The sequence below is a fragment of the Cynocephalus volans genome, chromosome 2, assembly GCF_027409185.1.
Source record: "Cynocephalus volans isolate mCynVol1 chromosome 2, mCynVol1.pri, whole genome shotgun sequence".
Taxonomy (NCBI): Eukaryota; Metazoa; Chordata; class Mammalia; order Dermoptera; family Cynocephalidae; genus Cynocephalus; species Cynocephalus volans.
The window spans coordinates 32763554-32780984 of record NC_084461.1 but is presented as its reverse complement, the minus strand read 5'-3'; the positions used below and the strand labels follow the sequence as shown (position 1 = coordinate 32780984).

General features: G+C 36.2%; 2 protein-coding genes across 4 annotated transcripts in view; one reads left to right on the top strand and one right to left on the bottom strand.

Moving 5' to 3' along the window:
* SKP2 (S-phase kinase associated protein 2) overlaps positions 1–2454 on the bottom strand; it is a 29327-nt gene extending 26873 nt beyond the window's left edge. The window contains exons 1-2 of the mRNA XM_063088042.1: positions 2447–2454; positions 1683–1954 (exon numbers count right to left, since the gene is read on the bottom strand). Of these exons, the coding sequence (XP_062944112.1) occupies positions 1683–1954; positions 2447–2454 (280 nt within the window). The remainder of the gene's footprint in view (positions 1–1682; positions 1955–2446) is intronic.
* A 382-nt stretch (positions 2455–2836) lies between these two features.
* LMBRD2 (LMBR1 domain containing 2) overlaps positions 2837–17431 on the top strand; it is a 38683-nt gene continuing 24088 nt past the window's right edge. Inside the window, exons 1-5 of one of the 3 annotated variants that reach the window (XM_063086648.1) lie at positions 2837–3000; positions 12104–12333; positions 12593–12684; positions 13959–14054; positions 16764–16931. In XM_063086648.1, the coding sequence (XP_062942718.1) occupies positions 12160–12333; positions 12593–12684; positions 13959–14054; positions 16764–16931 (530 nt within the window). In that variant the 5' untranslated portion in view covers positions 2837–3000; positions 12104–12159. Of the gene's footprint in view, positions 3017–3123; positions 3152–12103; positions 12334–12592; positions 12685–13958; positions 14055–16763; positions 16932–17431 lie in introns of those variants that run through there. The other 2 variants (XM_063086649.1, XM_063086650.1) reach the window with 2 other exon arrangements.

Here is a 17431-nt window from a genome sequence, read left to right as displayed (position 1 = left end):
CTACCCTCAACCCCCTACAGTTTAGTTTAAACACATCAGTGAGTCCTTTTAAAAGGTTAAATCAAGTCACAACTCTGCTCAATACCACCTCTAGCCTGATCTCCCCATATTCTTCCTTTTGTTCATTCCACTCTTGATATATGGCTTCCTTGTTGTTCCCTGAACAAACATGACATTCTTCTGCCCCAGGGTCTTTGCACTGGCTGTTCCTTCTGCTCGGGGCTCTTTTCTCCAGCATATTTGCATGTTGTACTACCTTGCCCCTTTATGCCTTTGAGGCTTTCCTTCCATATCCTGTTTAAAATTGCAATCTATCTTCCCACCCAGAACTTCCACTCCCTCTTGACTTGCTCTAATTTTTGTTTTTAGCCATAGCACTGTCACCTTCTATACTACATATAATATTTATTATGCTTATTGTATTACCTCACCAGAATGAAAGCTCCAGTTTATATTTTGCTTACTGCTATATCCCTAGCACCTAGAACAAAGCCTAGCACATAGTATGTGCTCAGCAAATATTTGCTGAATTACTGTTTTAAATGAGTTTCTAGCAAGAAAAACTGAAAACCCCAGGTCAATGCACTATATTTACCCTATGGCTTTGAGTAATTCAGGGCTCTGATCTCCTCTGGGAGGCACTCATTTGCCTGCTTGAGAGACTAGGGAACGGGGAGCTGTTAAGCGGAGAATGAAGGCTGGCTGGTTAGCTCACATGGTTAGAGCGTGGAACTGATAACACCAAGGTCAAGGGTTTGGATCCCATACCAGCCAACCGCCGGAAAAAAAAAAGGGGGGGGGGATGATATGGTGGGTTCTACATTTCAGTTAATCCACTCTAGCTCTGGAGGATGGATCTGAAGAGGAAAAGGCTGGAATTATGAGTCCATTCCAACAGTTCAGGTAAGAGATGATGACAGCTTGAGAAATATTTATTAGGCAAGAGAGAAAGACCTGATGATTGATTGGATGTTGGGGGACAGTGTGAATCTGACTGACTCTCAGGTTTTTGGGTGTGACCAAATAGTGACAGCAGTAATGAAAAAAGAACATACCAGGAGAAGTCCATTTGGGAGTGGACCTGGGGAGATAACTCTCTTCCACTTAGTTTAACCTTCACTTTAACAGTCCATTCACAAATAACTAAAGTAATTAAGGCCAAAAGCTCACCCAGGGGTACAAAGCAGCAGATTATAAGTCAAAGGAATCCTACAAAAAGATTATTATGCTCGCATTTATCGGTGGCACTGATCTGGCCTTTGAGCAGGCAGATTACCTTCTAAGGCAAAAGACAGGAAGCTGGCTGGTTAGCTCAGTTGGTCAAGGATTGGATCCCATACCGGCGAGCCGTCAAAAAAAAAAAAAAGGCAGGAATGTACTCTATCGGTTAAAATTTTCGAGTCAATTGTGCACCAAAAGATATATGAGGGTACTTCAAAAAGTTCATGGTATAAATAAAAGATAATATGAATTTTTCCACGAACTTCTTTAAGGCCCCTAGTATACCTATCAAGATTCCTACAGACTCCAATAACAACGACACGCCCCATTTCATTGGAAAATAGCTTCGGAATTAGGAAATTTTAAAAGGACCCATCCTAATGATCCCTGAACAAAGATTTACCAACGAAGTTGTTTAATCCACCCATTACATAACTGATAGTTTTACCTTCATACCTTACCTGGAAAGTTCTCTCGATTTAGCTTAGGTCTGCGGACAATCACAAAGTCTTTGTCATTCCCTTTGCTCTTCAGCCGCTTCCGTGGGGGGCTCTGCGGATGGCTTAGGTTTGAGAGCAATTCTTGGGGAATGTTCTCACTGTCCACCTCCTCCTTTTCCAGGGTGGAGACCCCCATGCCCGACAGCAGTTCAGAAGTCTTGCTGGAATCCCATCCCCACGTGAAGCTGGTGCTAACGTTGCTACTCTGGTCTGGAATCTCCTGGAGGTGCTTCCTGCAGAAGTGCACAATACCCCCCCCCCCCGTTCCTTTCGAAAATACACTCATAAATAATTCCAAGGTAGGCATAAAAGAAGCTACAAGTTATGCATTGTAGAAAACTTTCACGGCAGTATTTTTTACATGCGTGCAGCGAGTACCCAAGAATGAAAGAAAAAATAACCAAACAAATCGAAAAGGCTGCATGATTTACGATAATGCAGAAGGCCTCAAGAATTTCTTCCAGTGGAGGGAAGAGACAAGGAAAGAGGTAGGGCAATGATATAGTGATTGCAAATGATAGCAGGAAAGCCCAATTAGGGAAGCCCAATGAAACCGCACGCTGATGCCCGCACTAAAGCATGCATCCATCCACACTATCCCCAGTAAGGGGCTAAGCAACCACTCCTAACAGCATTAGTAACAATATTATTAAATAGTAACATTCGAGGCCTAAAAGAATTAATACGGTTCATTCATGCTCTGCCTCTTTCTGCAATCGGTCTACCTGTGCATGGCGTCCACAGGTTCTGGAGTTTTAAATACGTGCATTAATTGAAAAGCTGCCCGCCTCCAGGATTCCCGCTTTGGCGCGCGCGGCGTGCAACGTGCGGCTCCGGCCCCCAGCAGCTAGACCCGCGAACTCTAGCAACGTTCTTTCCCCTCCGCGCGCGCAGGGCTCTTCTGCCCGCTCTCCTCCACGGCCGCCTTCTGCAGCCCCGCAGCCTGCTGGGACTTGTAGTTCCTGTCCTGACGAGTAGGCCGACTCGCCATTACTTCCTTCCCTTGCAACTTTGCCCGCCTTCACGATACCCACAAGCCCCTGCGGGTGCGGGCCTGGACCGCCCACGGGGTAGGCGGGGAAGCGGAAGTGGGCGGTGCTTCGGCTGACTGGGAAATGTCAGCCGCTTGACTGGACGGGTTTTCGTCTCCTGGGGGCCCGCAGGCCTTCTGGTGACCGCCACCGCTGTCGCCTCCGAGTGTGGGTCCCAGACCTTGGACGGCTGTGGCGGACGCGGAGTTTCCCGGTCCCTTCCAGACGCTGTCTGGCGAGATCGGACGGTGAGCCGCGCGTGAGGTACTTTGGGTCTGGGGTCCGTGGCTAGGCGCCGGCGTTGATAGAGGGGACCCGGGAGACCCCGAGCGGCCGTCGCCGCCGCGGGGCCCACGTCCCTGGCCGCTGAGTGGAAGCCGTAGGCCGGCCGCCGGCCAGGTGAGAGGCTGCGAGCCGCGGGCGTCACACCTGCTCCTCCCTTTGCCAGAAAGCTTCCTCCACCGCGGAGAGGGTGGCCCTTAGGATGGTGTCTGTAGACAGGATCCTCCCCTCATCTGTAAAATAGGCACGACGACAACGACACACAGGCTTAGAGTAAGGGTCAAATCAGATGACGCGCGTGAAAGCGTTTTGTAAGCTAAAGCGCAGTTCGAACGAGAGGCGGTGGTTTAGTTTTAGGGGAGCAGGAGACCTGAGTGGTTCCTGTGTGCTGTGGGAAAGGTGAGCATCGCCTTGCCGCCTTGACAAGTCTCATAAATGCTAGCATGGGAATAAATAACGTGACTGTTATGTTTGCAAACGCTTTACTGGTGCAACCTAAGGGGCCATCAGCAAAGCCATTTGATTGCTCTCGCTCAGCCGGCTGCGTCCTTTAGCATGTGTGAGCAGGAAGCTGCTTTTAGCCTATCTCTGTCGAGAAGAGTTTGGGGGGCGGTTAGATTCAGGAGCGTGCCATATTCCAGGTAGGATGACCATGCGAAAACCGTATAGTGATGTGCGAACAACTGTGTGTACAACTGTGACCCTAGGAAAACAGTGGAAGAGGGAAAAGGGATGAATTCCAACCCCAATAAAAATGAAGAGGATTTGTAAAGTTGAGAAGTAAGCAGGCCAGCTTTCTCCCATATTAGAATATTTGTTCAGTATGCTGCATGACATACCCTCGCATATCTTTGAAAAAATGACTCGTTCTGTAGTAGACTTAAACCTCCCTTGCCCCGGGTATGTGCTTGTTACAGGCTTGGTCCTTAGCCAAAGTAAACTACCTCTTGACAGAGAAGGGAATTCAGGAACCTTTAGTTTGTTCTTGAAAGTAGGTGGGATTGGTGTAAAGGCATCTAGTCACAAATTGATTTAGACTGAAACTAGGTCAAGAATACTAGGTTGAGTGTTCACAACTTATTAAACTAATGTTATTATATGGGAAATATTTTAAAGTACAATCTCTTGATTTTTTTATATAGTTACCTTTATGTTACTTTGGCTGAGGAGGAAGCAGTTGCCTTCGTTGAGTCTACGACCTTTCCCTTAAGATTGCAACTCATTAGAGAAAATATGTTTAACAAAAAAAATTATAATCTCCTTTAGAAAAGAAGGTAAACAAGACAGAGGAAGTTTGCAAGCTCATAGAGGAGAAAGGATAAACGAAAGAAAATATTTAAAATGCCATGATGAGAATAAACAGTTTTGAGATATAAAGTAATTGAGAGAGGCCACTTTAGATATAGATGTCATAGACAGGGAGGTCTAATAGATGAGATGAATCTAAGTTCATAGATGAGAAATATCTTGTTCAGTCTCGGGTTTAGCTAAGAGTCCCCTGAGAACTAGAATACAGTGTTTACAGTATTTGGATTACTGGACACAAGGTCCTCTCTAGGATTTCAGGGAGAGTCTGTCAATTTTGAATGTCAGTCTTCTAATACTATAATAGATATTTCACTGTCAGTTTGCCCTGGTGACAGAAATGCTTCAGCTTGCTAATATGGTCATAATTTTTTTTCTATTCGCTTTCCTTCTAATCATGCTGTTCTCTTAATATGGTAAGTAGAAGTTTAAAGTGGTACATGTGATTCTTTTTAATATAAGGTATTGTGTCCATTGAAGACTTGAGATTGCTAGCTACATAAAGATTACTGTCTGGTCTCTTAGAGAACTGCATTATGATTGCTACTGACGTAGGGTGTTTTATTTTCCCAGTTTAATCTTACTCAGAACACCTCATGTTCCATTCTAATAAGAGATATACCATATTTTTAGAACTAAAATTACTAGATCAGTATCTAGGACAAAATAATCACTTTTTTTTATTACTGCAAATGACATTAGGGAGAGTAATTTCTGGTACTTATTGGAAGCTTCAGATAGAATACAAAGTGACTTCATAAATTGAGAAAGTGTTTACCATATAACATGAGATGCTTGGGAGAGGCAAGAGCAATGCCATTTATGCAGTCAAAACCACAGCATAGTTACAAGGTGATCAATACTATCAGGGCACAGAAGAGGCCAAAAAGGACTGGCAATCATGTTGACTACAAAATATATATATATTACACTTATATATTATTATAATCACTTATTATATATATATATGTATGCATATATAATCAGTGGTTATATTGGTGTAATTTTTGACAAAAGAGATTCTATTTAAATAGAAGGGTGATGTGCATTTTCTTTAGTTCCATCATAACATGAAGTAAATCTTAAAATTCCTTTAGTTTTTTTCTTTTGTTATTTAGCTTAGTGTAACAATTACATAGCAAGAAGTTTCTATCTGCCAAATCAAATTTCAAAAGGATCCTTCCCCTTGATTAATTTTAAAGTAGATCTTTAATTCTCTGCAGTTTAATACTTTGTGATGAACACATTGGGGTAAGAACAAAAGAGTGCTAATTTGCTCTGTTTTCTTTTCTACTTTTCCCACGTAGATTAGAGTCATATATTACCCTTAAATTAAGTAATGGCCGTATTACCTTCAAGTTAAAAAGTTTTAGCTAAATTCTCTATAAAACATGACTTCCTTAGCATTCTATATATATCTAAAAGCGTAATAGGAAAATGTTTCTAATTTCACTATGAAGACTGAACAAAAGAAATTATTTAAACAATTTAAATTGCATTTAGAAAATATGTCTGGATTGGAGAAGAGACATGTAATTGTGATCCAGGCTCTATAGTCAGGATGCCTCAGTTTGAGTTCCAGCTTTGCCACTCACTAGCTGTGGGAACTTGTACAAATTGCTTACCTTCTCTGTGATGTTTTCTCCTCTATTAAGCAAGGATATTAACAGTCCTTTCTTACTAGCTTGAGAGGTCTGACTCAATAAAGCATGGAAGATACTAGCACAGTGCTTAGAATATAGTAAATACACATCAAATGTTAGCTATTCCTTTTTTAAAAGTTGTTTTGTTATTAGGAAGGATTCTAAGGATTATTCTCTGTCAACATAAGTCTTGCAATTTCTATACCTGAAATCTTTAAGAATTCATTAAAATTTCAGTTGTTACCTCTCCCTTTCATACCTTACCAAAGGTGAAACTGTATGTATCACTCTCTCTTTGGAGAGGCTTGTCAAACTTTGGAATTCAGGTTACTTGGTTGGCTTGCCAGCTCAACTCTTGGATGGCTTCAAAAAATATTATGACTTTTTCTCATTTTTAGAGTGGAAGTGACAATTTCTTGTGGTATTCTACGTCCTAAACTGAACTCTCTCTATACCTGAAATCTTTAAATATGGGAATAATAATTATATTTGGAAGATATACATTTTGATTGCCAGTAAAGAATTGTTGACTTTTCTTCACTCACTTCTAGTTCTGGGTCTTTTGATATTTCATTATTGGGATCTTGCGTTGTCTCCTAGTTTTTATTATTTAACATATCTGAGTAAAGATACATATTTAAGTTAGTACTATCTGATTGTGATGAATCATTAAGTTCTAGTTGGAAATTTTTCATTCAGTTTCAGAATCTTTGGTTTTGACAAAATTTGTGTCCGTTTTTTGTCTGTGTTCCCCTTATCAATTGCTACCAATTCTTTCTCTCTCTCTCTCTTTTTTAAACATTTGGGATTCTTCAGATTCCAAAATTATCTTAACCTCTAAAGTTTCTACTCAAAGCGTGTTTAGCCTGAAGAACCACTATTAGCCAAAGAATATTCAGGAAACAGTATTGCAAATCAGTAACATTAGCAAACTAATTATGAAACCATTATGAAGGCATTTGAAAGTAGTATTGAATATTATCTTGATTGGAAAAAGACTCAGTCAGATTGTAAATGTTTAAGATTTTTGGAACTGATATTTTGAAGGGTTATTAGTATGACTACGTATCAGGCACTAAAATTCGATAGAATGAATGAATTGGCATTTTGATTTTGAGTAAATTCAACTTTTGCTGCTGTGATGTTAATGCCAGCTATGATAGCGTTAAGTCTCCTTTTTGTTTTTAATCACATGGAACTGAATTTTGATTTGTTTCCCAATTTTAGCATCATCATCATTATCATCTTCTCCTTCCCCCTAAAAGTATTATTTTAATATTTGAAGAATATTATTAGAAGGATTGTTGTTGTGGTCGGAAGCATATTTCTCTTTTTGTCCTTGAAAAAATTTTTGCAAATCTGCCTATAGTTACAGTTCAGCAAATGATCTGGAATAGTCCACCTCCATTTTGATCATATGCCTAGAAAAATGGCATTGTCTTTATGTACAACATTGATGTGTCAAGTGCACCTTCTCAATAGGGCTCTGAGAAGTGTTTCATCTCTTCACAAAAAACAGCTGAAGGGGTGTTTGGACTACTTTGCAGACTTAGGGAGGTAATCCCAGTTTGTTGAGAGAGGCAAGGGGAGCAATTTCTGTGAGCCAGGCTCATTTCTTGTTTTGTAGGAATATGGGTGGACTCAGGCTGTGGTAACTACAGAGGATGAGAAGTGAAAAGCAATTGTTTTCCTTTTTTTTTTTTTTTTTTTAAGAGGGATGGGAGGGGCAGGCAGAGGAGAGAAGACCATTTAGGGTAAAGCTATGCTTTGAGACCATGAGGTAACCTAGGTATCTTCTAGAAGCACATGATATGAAGGCAGCAGAGATTAGCAACTAGCATTTATTGAGGAACTACTCTGTGCCTGGAACTCTTGTTGTTTTATTTTATATCTCATTTAATTTTCATAGCAACCTGTATGGGATGATTATCCTTGTTTAACAACTTAAATTGCATAAAGTTACACAATTATTAAATAGAGTTGAGATTTGGAACTTAGGTTTGATTTTAGGCACTTAACACCACAGCAAAAATTTTCATTTCCTAGTTGCTATTTTACCTTTGTATCACTACATTGATTTTTAAAAAATTTTAAAGTTACAGAATAATACAGGTTCATTATTAAAAATTAAAAACACACACATAAGAAAGCACAAAGAAAAAAGTAGAAATCATCTCTTTCCTACACTGTGACAACCATTGTTAGCATTTTGATATATATTCTTCCACACACATATGTGTATGTTTCTTGTATATATTCCCTGAGCCCTTACCTCTATCCATTTCGACATCTCTTAAGGTGTCTCTCTGGATCTCTCCTTTCTTCTAGGCTGAGGAAATCTGGTGATCTCGTTTAATCATTGTCTGCAATGGGGTGTTGCTGTTAGGTAGCCTTTGACTAGGGCAAAGATCCCTGCTTCCATCAGTCATGGACAGAGTAGCAGGATTAGTGATTTATGTAACCCTTGTCTGTTTTTCCCAAAAAGTCAATGGGCAATAAATAATGAGACTGGTGGACTTCCTAGACTATTTAGTATAAACATTTAAGTTGTTCTATGTTCTCATATTTTAATAATGCTGCGGTGAAAAATAGTATTATAGATAAATCTTTGTTCCCACTTTGGTTTTTCTTTAGAGTAAGTTATTCAAAGAAGAGTTACTAGGACAAAAGGTATATACTTTTTCAAAAGTTTTTGATACATATTGCCAAATTGCTATCCCTTTAGCAGTGAGTTTTTTTATAAGCCAAGCTTGAGTTGTCCAATTTTTATTTTTATTAGATTTTAATAGACAATTATTTTTATGAATTATGATTTAATATACAAATAACTAAATCAGATGGAGAATAAGGCACCCTTAGATTTCAACAGAAAATTATTCAGTTGAAATAACAAAACTAGCTATAGGAATTTATAAGGAACCTTGGAAAGAGCTATTTTTCTGGGCTGTGAAAAACAACTTCTTACTTAAATTAAGGTACAAGGTCAAAGATATGAACTTCAAAACTATTATTTTTTCATCTCAGGTTACACAAACCCTAATTTTTATCTCCAATTTTATAGGACCACTAGTCCTAACCTGTGTCATAACAACTCAAGAGAGTCCAGCCTAAAGAGAAGTAGATGGTGTGGTAAACAGAATAAAAGACCCCCGAGGATGTCTATACCCTAATCTTTGAAACCATTAAATATGGTTAGATTATCCAGGTGGGCCCACTGTAATCAGATGAGCCCTGAAAAGCAGAGCTTTCTTCCAGTTGAGGTCAGAAGAGGCAGAGAGATTTCAAACATGAGAAGGATTTGACAAGCCATTGCTGCCTTTCAAATATATAGATCCACAAAGGGAAAAAAAAGAAAGAAAAGTATGTGAGGAGATGGATATGTTAATTTGTTTGTCTATAGTAATCATTTCACTATGTATATGTATATCAAAACATCAGGTTGTACTCCTTAAATGTATTAAAAAAAAAAAAAAAGATATACGGGGACCACATGCAAGTATGAGAGAAAGGCCACTAGAGCTAAGGACCTGTGCCAGCTGGCAGCTCACAAGGAAACAATGATCCTCAGTCATGTAACCATAAAGAATGGAATTTTGCCAACAGCTTGAATAAGCTTAGAAATGGATTCTTCTCCAGAGAGGAGTGCAAACCTGTTGATACCTTGATTTCAATCTTGCGAGATCTTAAGTAGAAAATTCAGTTGAGCCATGCTGTGCTTGGGCTTCTGATCCACAGAGACTGTGAGATAATACATGGGTGTTGTTTTAAGTCACTATGTTTATAGTAATTTGTTACAGCAGCAATAGGAGACTAACAAACTGAGTATGGGAAGAGATGTAACCAAACCGTTTATTGCTAGAATAAAGTACTCATAATTCTCTTTATTCATGTACAACATTTTAAAGTGCTGACTGAATGAGACTGAAAAATTGAGAACTATAGTAAAAAAAAATATTAATAGCTAGTGGCAGGTTTTTGACTGTGATTTTGTTGGTTTATGACCATAATCTTACCACCTGTTGATGTTTTCATAAATTTCATTGTTGTCTCATTTTTCATGCATATTATGTAAAATATGTGTATCTAGTTTCTCAATTAATGTTAGGGTAATTTTTTAATGATTTTAAATAATCTTGATCAACGCCATTTCTTATACTTCAGTAATATCCCATCATTTGGCTTTACCATACTTTATTTAGCATTTCTTTAATAATCTCTAATATTCAGTCTATTTTTCCTGTGATTGTTATACTCCTTGCACTGGACAATTTCAAGTAGATAAATATCTAGTTCAAATCATAAAGGGATTTTCAGATAATTCTGTTACATTTAAACTCACAGTGAATGATGTTTTTTTAAAAGCTAGCTAGATCTTGACGGTGGTAACAGTTTTCCTCATCACATTTTACATTGAGCTTTTGACTGTTTAATTTATGCTTGGCTTGAAAATAAGACTTAACTTACCCTTTCTGTTGTGGTATATACGTTTTTTCATAGACTATGAACTTTGAAGTTTTGAGCAGTAGTTAGTAATGTGCAGTTTTAAGCCTTTTGAGTTGTAATAATTATTTGTAAAATCAATTTATCATATATAATGAGTTTTATATTGCCTTTGAAATCAGCAATAACAGAAGACTAGTATATATACTAAAGTACATAGTAATATTTTTTATTCATTCATTTATTCATTCAACAAGTATTTCTTGATATAACTATATGCCAGACATTACATTAGAGACTTTGGTTATAGTACTGAATAAAAGTCAAGTCTCTGCTCTCATGGAATCTCTGTGGAGGGGGATGGTAAGGTGTAGGGGAAACAATTAGTAAATATCAAGAAGAGGCATTATATCATGTGGATAAGTGCACTGAAGAAAAATATAGCAGAATAAAGGGATAGAGAGTGATGAGAGGAATTCAATTTTAGATATTTAAGAAAAATGAAAGTATCGATGGTTGAAATGCTCAGAGGAATGGAAAGAAACTGCTTCAACAATATAAAGAAATAGTGAAGAAAAGAAAAAAGTATTAAATGTGATTTTTGTGGTATTTCTTGTAGGGGTATTTCCTATATAAATTTAAATTTAACCTAGTAATGTACTCAAGCTTTTTTTGTTCTTTTTATAAGTAGTTTTGGCTGGAGATGTTTGTTGATTTGAAGTATTTTATTGATTAGGCCTTATTTTATTTTGTTGGGTTGCATCACAATCTTGATTCTCTATGTTAAGATATTAATCACTTCCTTGGGATATTGTATACATAGACAAACAAAAATGCCTAAAGTTGCTTTTACAAAGGTGAAAAGTACATATTGCCTTTAGTTAGTAAAGGTAAATTATTTTAAGAGCAGAGAGCTGTCATATAAACCACTTGCTGATGTCTGTATCATCAGCATTTATAACATAATATTTTCAAGTGTATGACTTTATTCAGTAATCATTGATAAATTTTCTGCATATGAAATAGATAAAGTAACTTTCTCTAAAGAAAATAAAATTTATGTAGATAAATGGAAAGCCATAAGTGTATTTTATGAAGCAGTAAATGAACAAGAATTTCAAGTCATGAAAGTTATGTTGCCAGACAAAAGTAGCATGTAAGAAAAGTACTGTTTCAAAGGAAAGTATACTTTCAAATGGCCTGTCTTTCTGTCTCTTTTTCCTTCTCTTTTGAAAAATATTAAATTATGAGCTATGGATAATCTTAGAAAACTTAATTTTACTAAATATCTGATATCCTAGGATCTAGTCAATAATATATTTGTATAAAATATTCTGTTAGGACTTATAACATTAAGAACAAATGACAGTGTATTGAAATTGTTTACATCTAGTATTAAGAGTTTCTTAATTTGCAATATTTTAAGACCTAGTGTAATTTTTGTTAAAATAACTTTTTTTTTGAAAATACAGTGTGTGTGAAATTTTTAAGATGTGCTTTAAAAAATAAGATATAAATACCTGAGAGTAGGAATTATCCTTTTTGTCTTATTCATAGCCCAACGTAAAGTATGACAGTTTTCCAAAGAGTTTATTAATACATTAATAAATATTTAGGAGATTTTCAAATGGTCATTTCCTGTGTTAATGCTCCATTTTTATTTTATTTTTTCTGTTTACAGATATGATCCAGATGTGTACGTGAATAACTTTGGTTAGTCAGAGTGAACATTCAATAATGAGTGGTGCAGCTTTGGGACTCGAGATTGTTTTTGTCTTTTTTCTGGCATTATTCCTACTTCATCGATATGGAGATTTTAAGAAACAGCATAGACTTGTAATTGTTGGGACACTGCTTGCTTGGTATCTCTGCTTTCTTATTGTCTTCATACTGCCTCTGGATGTTAGTACGGTAAGGGGAGAAACTGATTTTTACAATTTTAAAGGCAATTGCAATCATAAGCATGTTTGAGATATATTGTTTCTTAAGACAGCTAAATTATATAAGGTTAGATTTATATTTTGAATATAAATGTTATTTTAGGAATTGATCATTAAAAAGCAAAGCCAGAAAGGTAAGTTTAGGTGTATAGATTTATAAATTCCAGGATCTCTTAAGTACTCAGTAACTTTTTGATTCTTATTTTGAAACCGTTTATTCATTGCTTTAGACAATATACAACAGGTGCAAGAATGCTGCTGCAAATTCAAGCCCTCCTGAGAATAGCAACATTACAGTATTGTACGCAACTGCTAACCCAAGGTATTCCCTTCTGTTTTTTTTAATATAAATATTGTAGGGGGCAAATTGTTTAAAAATTGTCAGTTTTTACCATCAGATTTTATATTTATTCAACTTATCCTCATTCTCTACTGACCCCCCCCCCCACCTCTATCCTTTGCTGGTAGACTTTTTATTACGTCACATTCTATTTAAATCTAAATTTTAAATATTTATTGGTGTACATGGCCTTTCAGGAGATGGTAGTGAGAAACTTGAAGAAGACCTGATTTTTTAGTTCTGGTTCTTCCCTTACTAAGAATGTCACTTCTAAACCCTTTTTTTCTCTCAGTCTCTGTCTCATCTAAAAAATGGGTTATGTATTTTCTCTTCTGTCTAATTTACAAGGTGGTAATAAAGTACAAGGAAGTTAATCTGCATTTAGAGTTTTACTTTCATATTGTACATCCTTTAAAAGCATTATATTTTTACATCGAGAATGAATAATGTTAAAAATGGCAAAAGGTTGTATTGAGTTTGTATCCAATTTCAAAGTAAAAAGCTAATATACATTGACTATAGCCTTTTACAAATGCTTTAAGTAGTATTTGGATGCTTCTTTATGCAGATTTTCTTAAAAATAAATTTAAAATATAGGTGTTACTCCCCTTTGAAGCATCCTTAAAAGCTGCATATAAATTAGAAGCAATTATGGATTATTGGAAGTCCTTGGATTAAAGGATATCCTTACAGTCTGGGATGACTTATTAAATGGAAGAATCTATGGTCAGAGACTCATCATGTCTTCAGAAAATGCAAACAGAATTATGTATAGATGATGCTGACATGCATCTCCATAGGAACTGTGGTATAGTGACTAATTAGCATTCCAGTTTCCAGGAATTAATCACCTAATGTCTTCTGCTCCCTATCCTCTACCTCCTTCAAAGTAAGCAAAACAAAACAAAACCTATAAATGGGCTGAGTGAGTATTTTAAAGATAATCATTAGAGGTTTGATTTCATGACATATTTACTTTTAAAGACTGTTGCATTATTATTCTATTAGTTGACCATTATGTCACCTTTTTATCCAGTGAAATTGAAAACTTAAATGGCACTCCTTTCTAGAACAAACTGTTTCATTCTCTCTGTATGTTTTTTTGATTTGGCAGTCAGCTTTGAATTTTAAGTTTTCTATGAAATTTTATGTGTTAGAGTCAATAATTTAAAATCTGAATGTAAATTAACTTAGCCATGCTCAAATAAATTGCATAATTCATTTAAGTAGTTATTATTTAAATTGTTATTAAACAGCCAACATCCATGTTTCAAGCCATGGAGTTACATTCCAGATGGAATCATGCCAATTTTCTGGAGGGTAGTATATTGGACATCACAATTTTTAACATGGTAAGTGGCAATAAAGGATAAAATTTTTAAAAATTTTGGCTAAAGTTAAAAAAGTGATTATTTTTCAGTGAACCTTCATATTTTGGAATTTATTTATATGTCATTTGTTTTTTTCCCTTAAATCTGTATCCTATCCCTTTCTTATGGCTCAAGCCTCTCCCATCTTAAAAAAAAAAAAAAGGAGAAAAAGAAAAGAAAAAATATTCAAATAAAAAATAGAAAACAGAAACAAAGTTTTTCTTGTCACCATTTCCCTCCAGTAATTTCCTTCTTTCTTGACCTTCAATCCAGTGTTTTTCCAGTCCCATTATTATATGAACCTGCTCTTACTAAAGTCATTACTCCTTGGTTTTCTTTCTTTCTTTCTTCTTATTTATTTATCTATTTTATTTTATTTTATTTTCTGGCCACTAGTAGGTACAGGGATCTGAACCCTTGACCTTGGTGTGACCAACACTATGCTCTAACCCAGTGAACTAACCCTACCCGCCCCCAACCCTCAACCCTTCCCAGTTTTCTTTCTGTCTCTTTAGCCCAACCTTCTGAATTTCCTTCATGGGATTCATTTCTGTGGCCCATTTCTTGAATGTCTGTTTTCTCTAGAGTCCCATCTTTGGTCATTTTGTTGTCTAACTCTTCCTTCATAGCTTTAATCATTACCATGGTTTCATTGATCAGTAATGCATGCCTAATCTTTCTTTTTACCCATTGTAGCTTTGCCTTTGGGTTGCACTTCAGACTCACACTTACCCACTGCCTTCTTAGCATCTCTTAGATATTCTGCAGGCAACAAAGCTCTAAAACTGGAGGTAGTAAGCATTGCAAGAGAACACTCAAGCAGCAAAGTAAAGTAGTACTCCTGTAAATTCATGTTTATTAAACTCAACTGTACCCTCAACATTGCCAGACTTTTCTTCTTTGTTTTTTTAGTCTGCCTGATCTCCATTATCTACAACAAATATTTCCAGTCACTTCAAACTTCTGCTGTTGCCTTTGTGGCTCTGTCTCTCTCCTACCCCTAAAAAAAAATTGCTTTTACTGTTAGCAGATGACTTTACTTTCTACCTCACGGTGAAAACAGAAGTCATCAGGTGAGCTTCTCACCAAAAAACTTACCTAACTACCCATCCTTTCTTCCTTCCCCTCCAAGGATGGAAGAGTCACTTTTGTTAAAGCTAATCCCTCTTTCTGAAATATGGACCCTCCCCTTCATCTCTTGTTACCTACTTTCAGCTTCCAATTTCAACAAAGTGTGCATAATTCTCTCATCTTTTTTAAAAAAGAAAAAAAGAAATGAAAAGTCTCTCAATTCTGATACCTTCCCAGCTTTTGCTTCATTGATCTCATCACAACTAAATTTTTTGAGACTTTTTAAAATTTAAGTAAAATTCATACCAAAAAGTGCACAGATTGTTTTTAGACAGACTTTTTCAAAGTGAATACACCCATACACCAGCACTTAGATGATGATATAGAACATTAACAATGCTCCCAGAAGTCTCTCTCATATTCCCCTTCAGTCATCACCACAGATTAGTGTTGCCTGTTTGTGACCTTTTAAACATGGACATTATTTATATACAGTATGGACTTTTTTGCATTTCTCTTTTTTTTTTGTTCACATATTTGGATGACTTGTCCATGCTGTGTCATATGTGTCAGTATTCAGTTCTTTTTCATTTCTGTGAAATACTCCATTTTATGTATATACTATAGTTTATCCTGCCCAACCAAACGTCTTAAATGAACTGTCTACATTTGGTATCTCTGTTTGCTCATTGTTTACTTATTCCTCAACCCATAATACCCTGTTTTCTACTCCCACTACTCCACTCACACATATAGGTCCTTAATTTACTTGGCCTCTTGGCAGCATTTGATTCTATTTTCTCTCTCCACTTTTCTTCTCCTGGTTGCACCTTGGTTTTCTTCCTTGCTCCTCTACTATTCTGTCTCATTTCCTTTGCTGGCTCCTCTACCTCTCCCTTAAAAGTTGATATTTTTCAGGAGTCAGTCTCAGTCTTTCCTTCACATTCTACGTCTTCCAGACCTCATCTACAGATGCTATTTCAGTACCATTGATATAGTGATGATCTAGAATCTATCTGTATTTCTGAACTTTGAAGCTGGATAGCCAATGACTTTCTGTTCAGCTCCTCTTGGATGTCTTGGAAATACTCCAAAATCAGTATGTTGACAACCAGTCTTCTCTCCTTTTGCTTCATACCACCCCCACGACCCTTATCCCTCCCAACTAGTTCCAATTTTGTTCCCATTCAATCCATTCTCCATCCTGAAGCCTTAGAAAACTAAAGTTTGATCATGACTCCTTTCTGTTAAAGAAAATGTTTCTTTATTCTTTGGATGCAATCCAAACTCTTCATAAAGGCTTTAAAGGCCTGTGTTAGACTCATATTAAACCACTCACGTTGTTGCACTCTCTGTTGGTCATTATATGGTCTCCTTTGCTCCCAGGAATGTGCCTTGCTGTCTCCTGCCTTAGAACCTTTGCCTTCCCTAAAATTTAATATTACAGAAATATTTAATCATCTGTTATAGTTTATTCAGTATTAATAATTACTCATAGTAGTATTTATTAGTGAGAAGTACTATATATTAAAATTGAGATTCATGTATTTCTAGTACTTTGAAATTAATCAGGCATATCAGTTGTTTTGGTTTTTAACCATATTTTTTCCATCCATTTAGGATTCTCTTACCTTTTATGCAATCATATGCAAGATCAGGAGGTTTTTCCATCACTGGAAAGATCAAAACTGCACTGATTGAGAATGCAATCTATTATGGCACCTATCTGTTGATTTTTGGAGCATTTTTAATTTATGTAGCTGTAAATCCACATTTGCATTTAGAATGGTAAGAAAAGTAGTCTTAATATTGTTTCTATGTATGTTTGTGCTTTTTAAAATTAATTTTTATCTTACCTATTCAGGTAAACAGACATTTTATTGAGAATCATATCAAGTTATATGTTTTATAGATTCCCCAGAAAGAATATCTGAATAATTCATATTACTAAGACAGGAAATATGGCATAACATTTTTAAATATAGCTATTAGGCAAAGGATTAATGCTTTGACTAATAGCTATATGTTAAGTAATAATCCTTATGATTTTGGGATAGAATTTTAAATTTTATATGTGATAAAACATCTGGTTTTCTTTTTCACTGGACCTTGTGAATTTTTTTTCTTTTTGTTCTGACTACAGTTTGAGAGCATATTAGTCCTTAATTATCCTAGATTTAGATATTTCAATAAAAATGACATCTATTTTATGCTTTTAATCTGTAATATATGTGAAGAGCTAGGTCTGAAAATTTAGGGATAAAGCAATAGTGATAACGTTGTTGCAG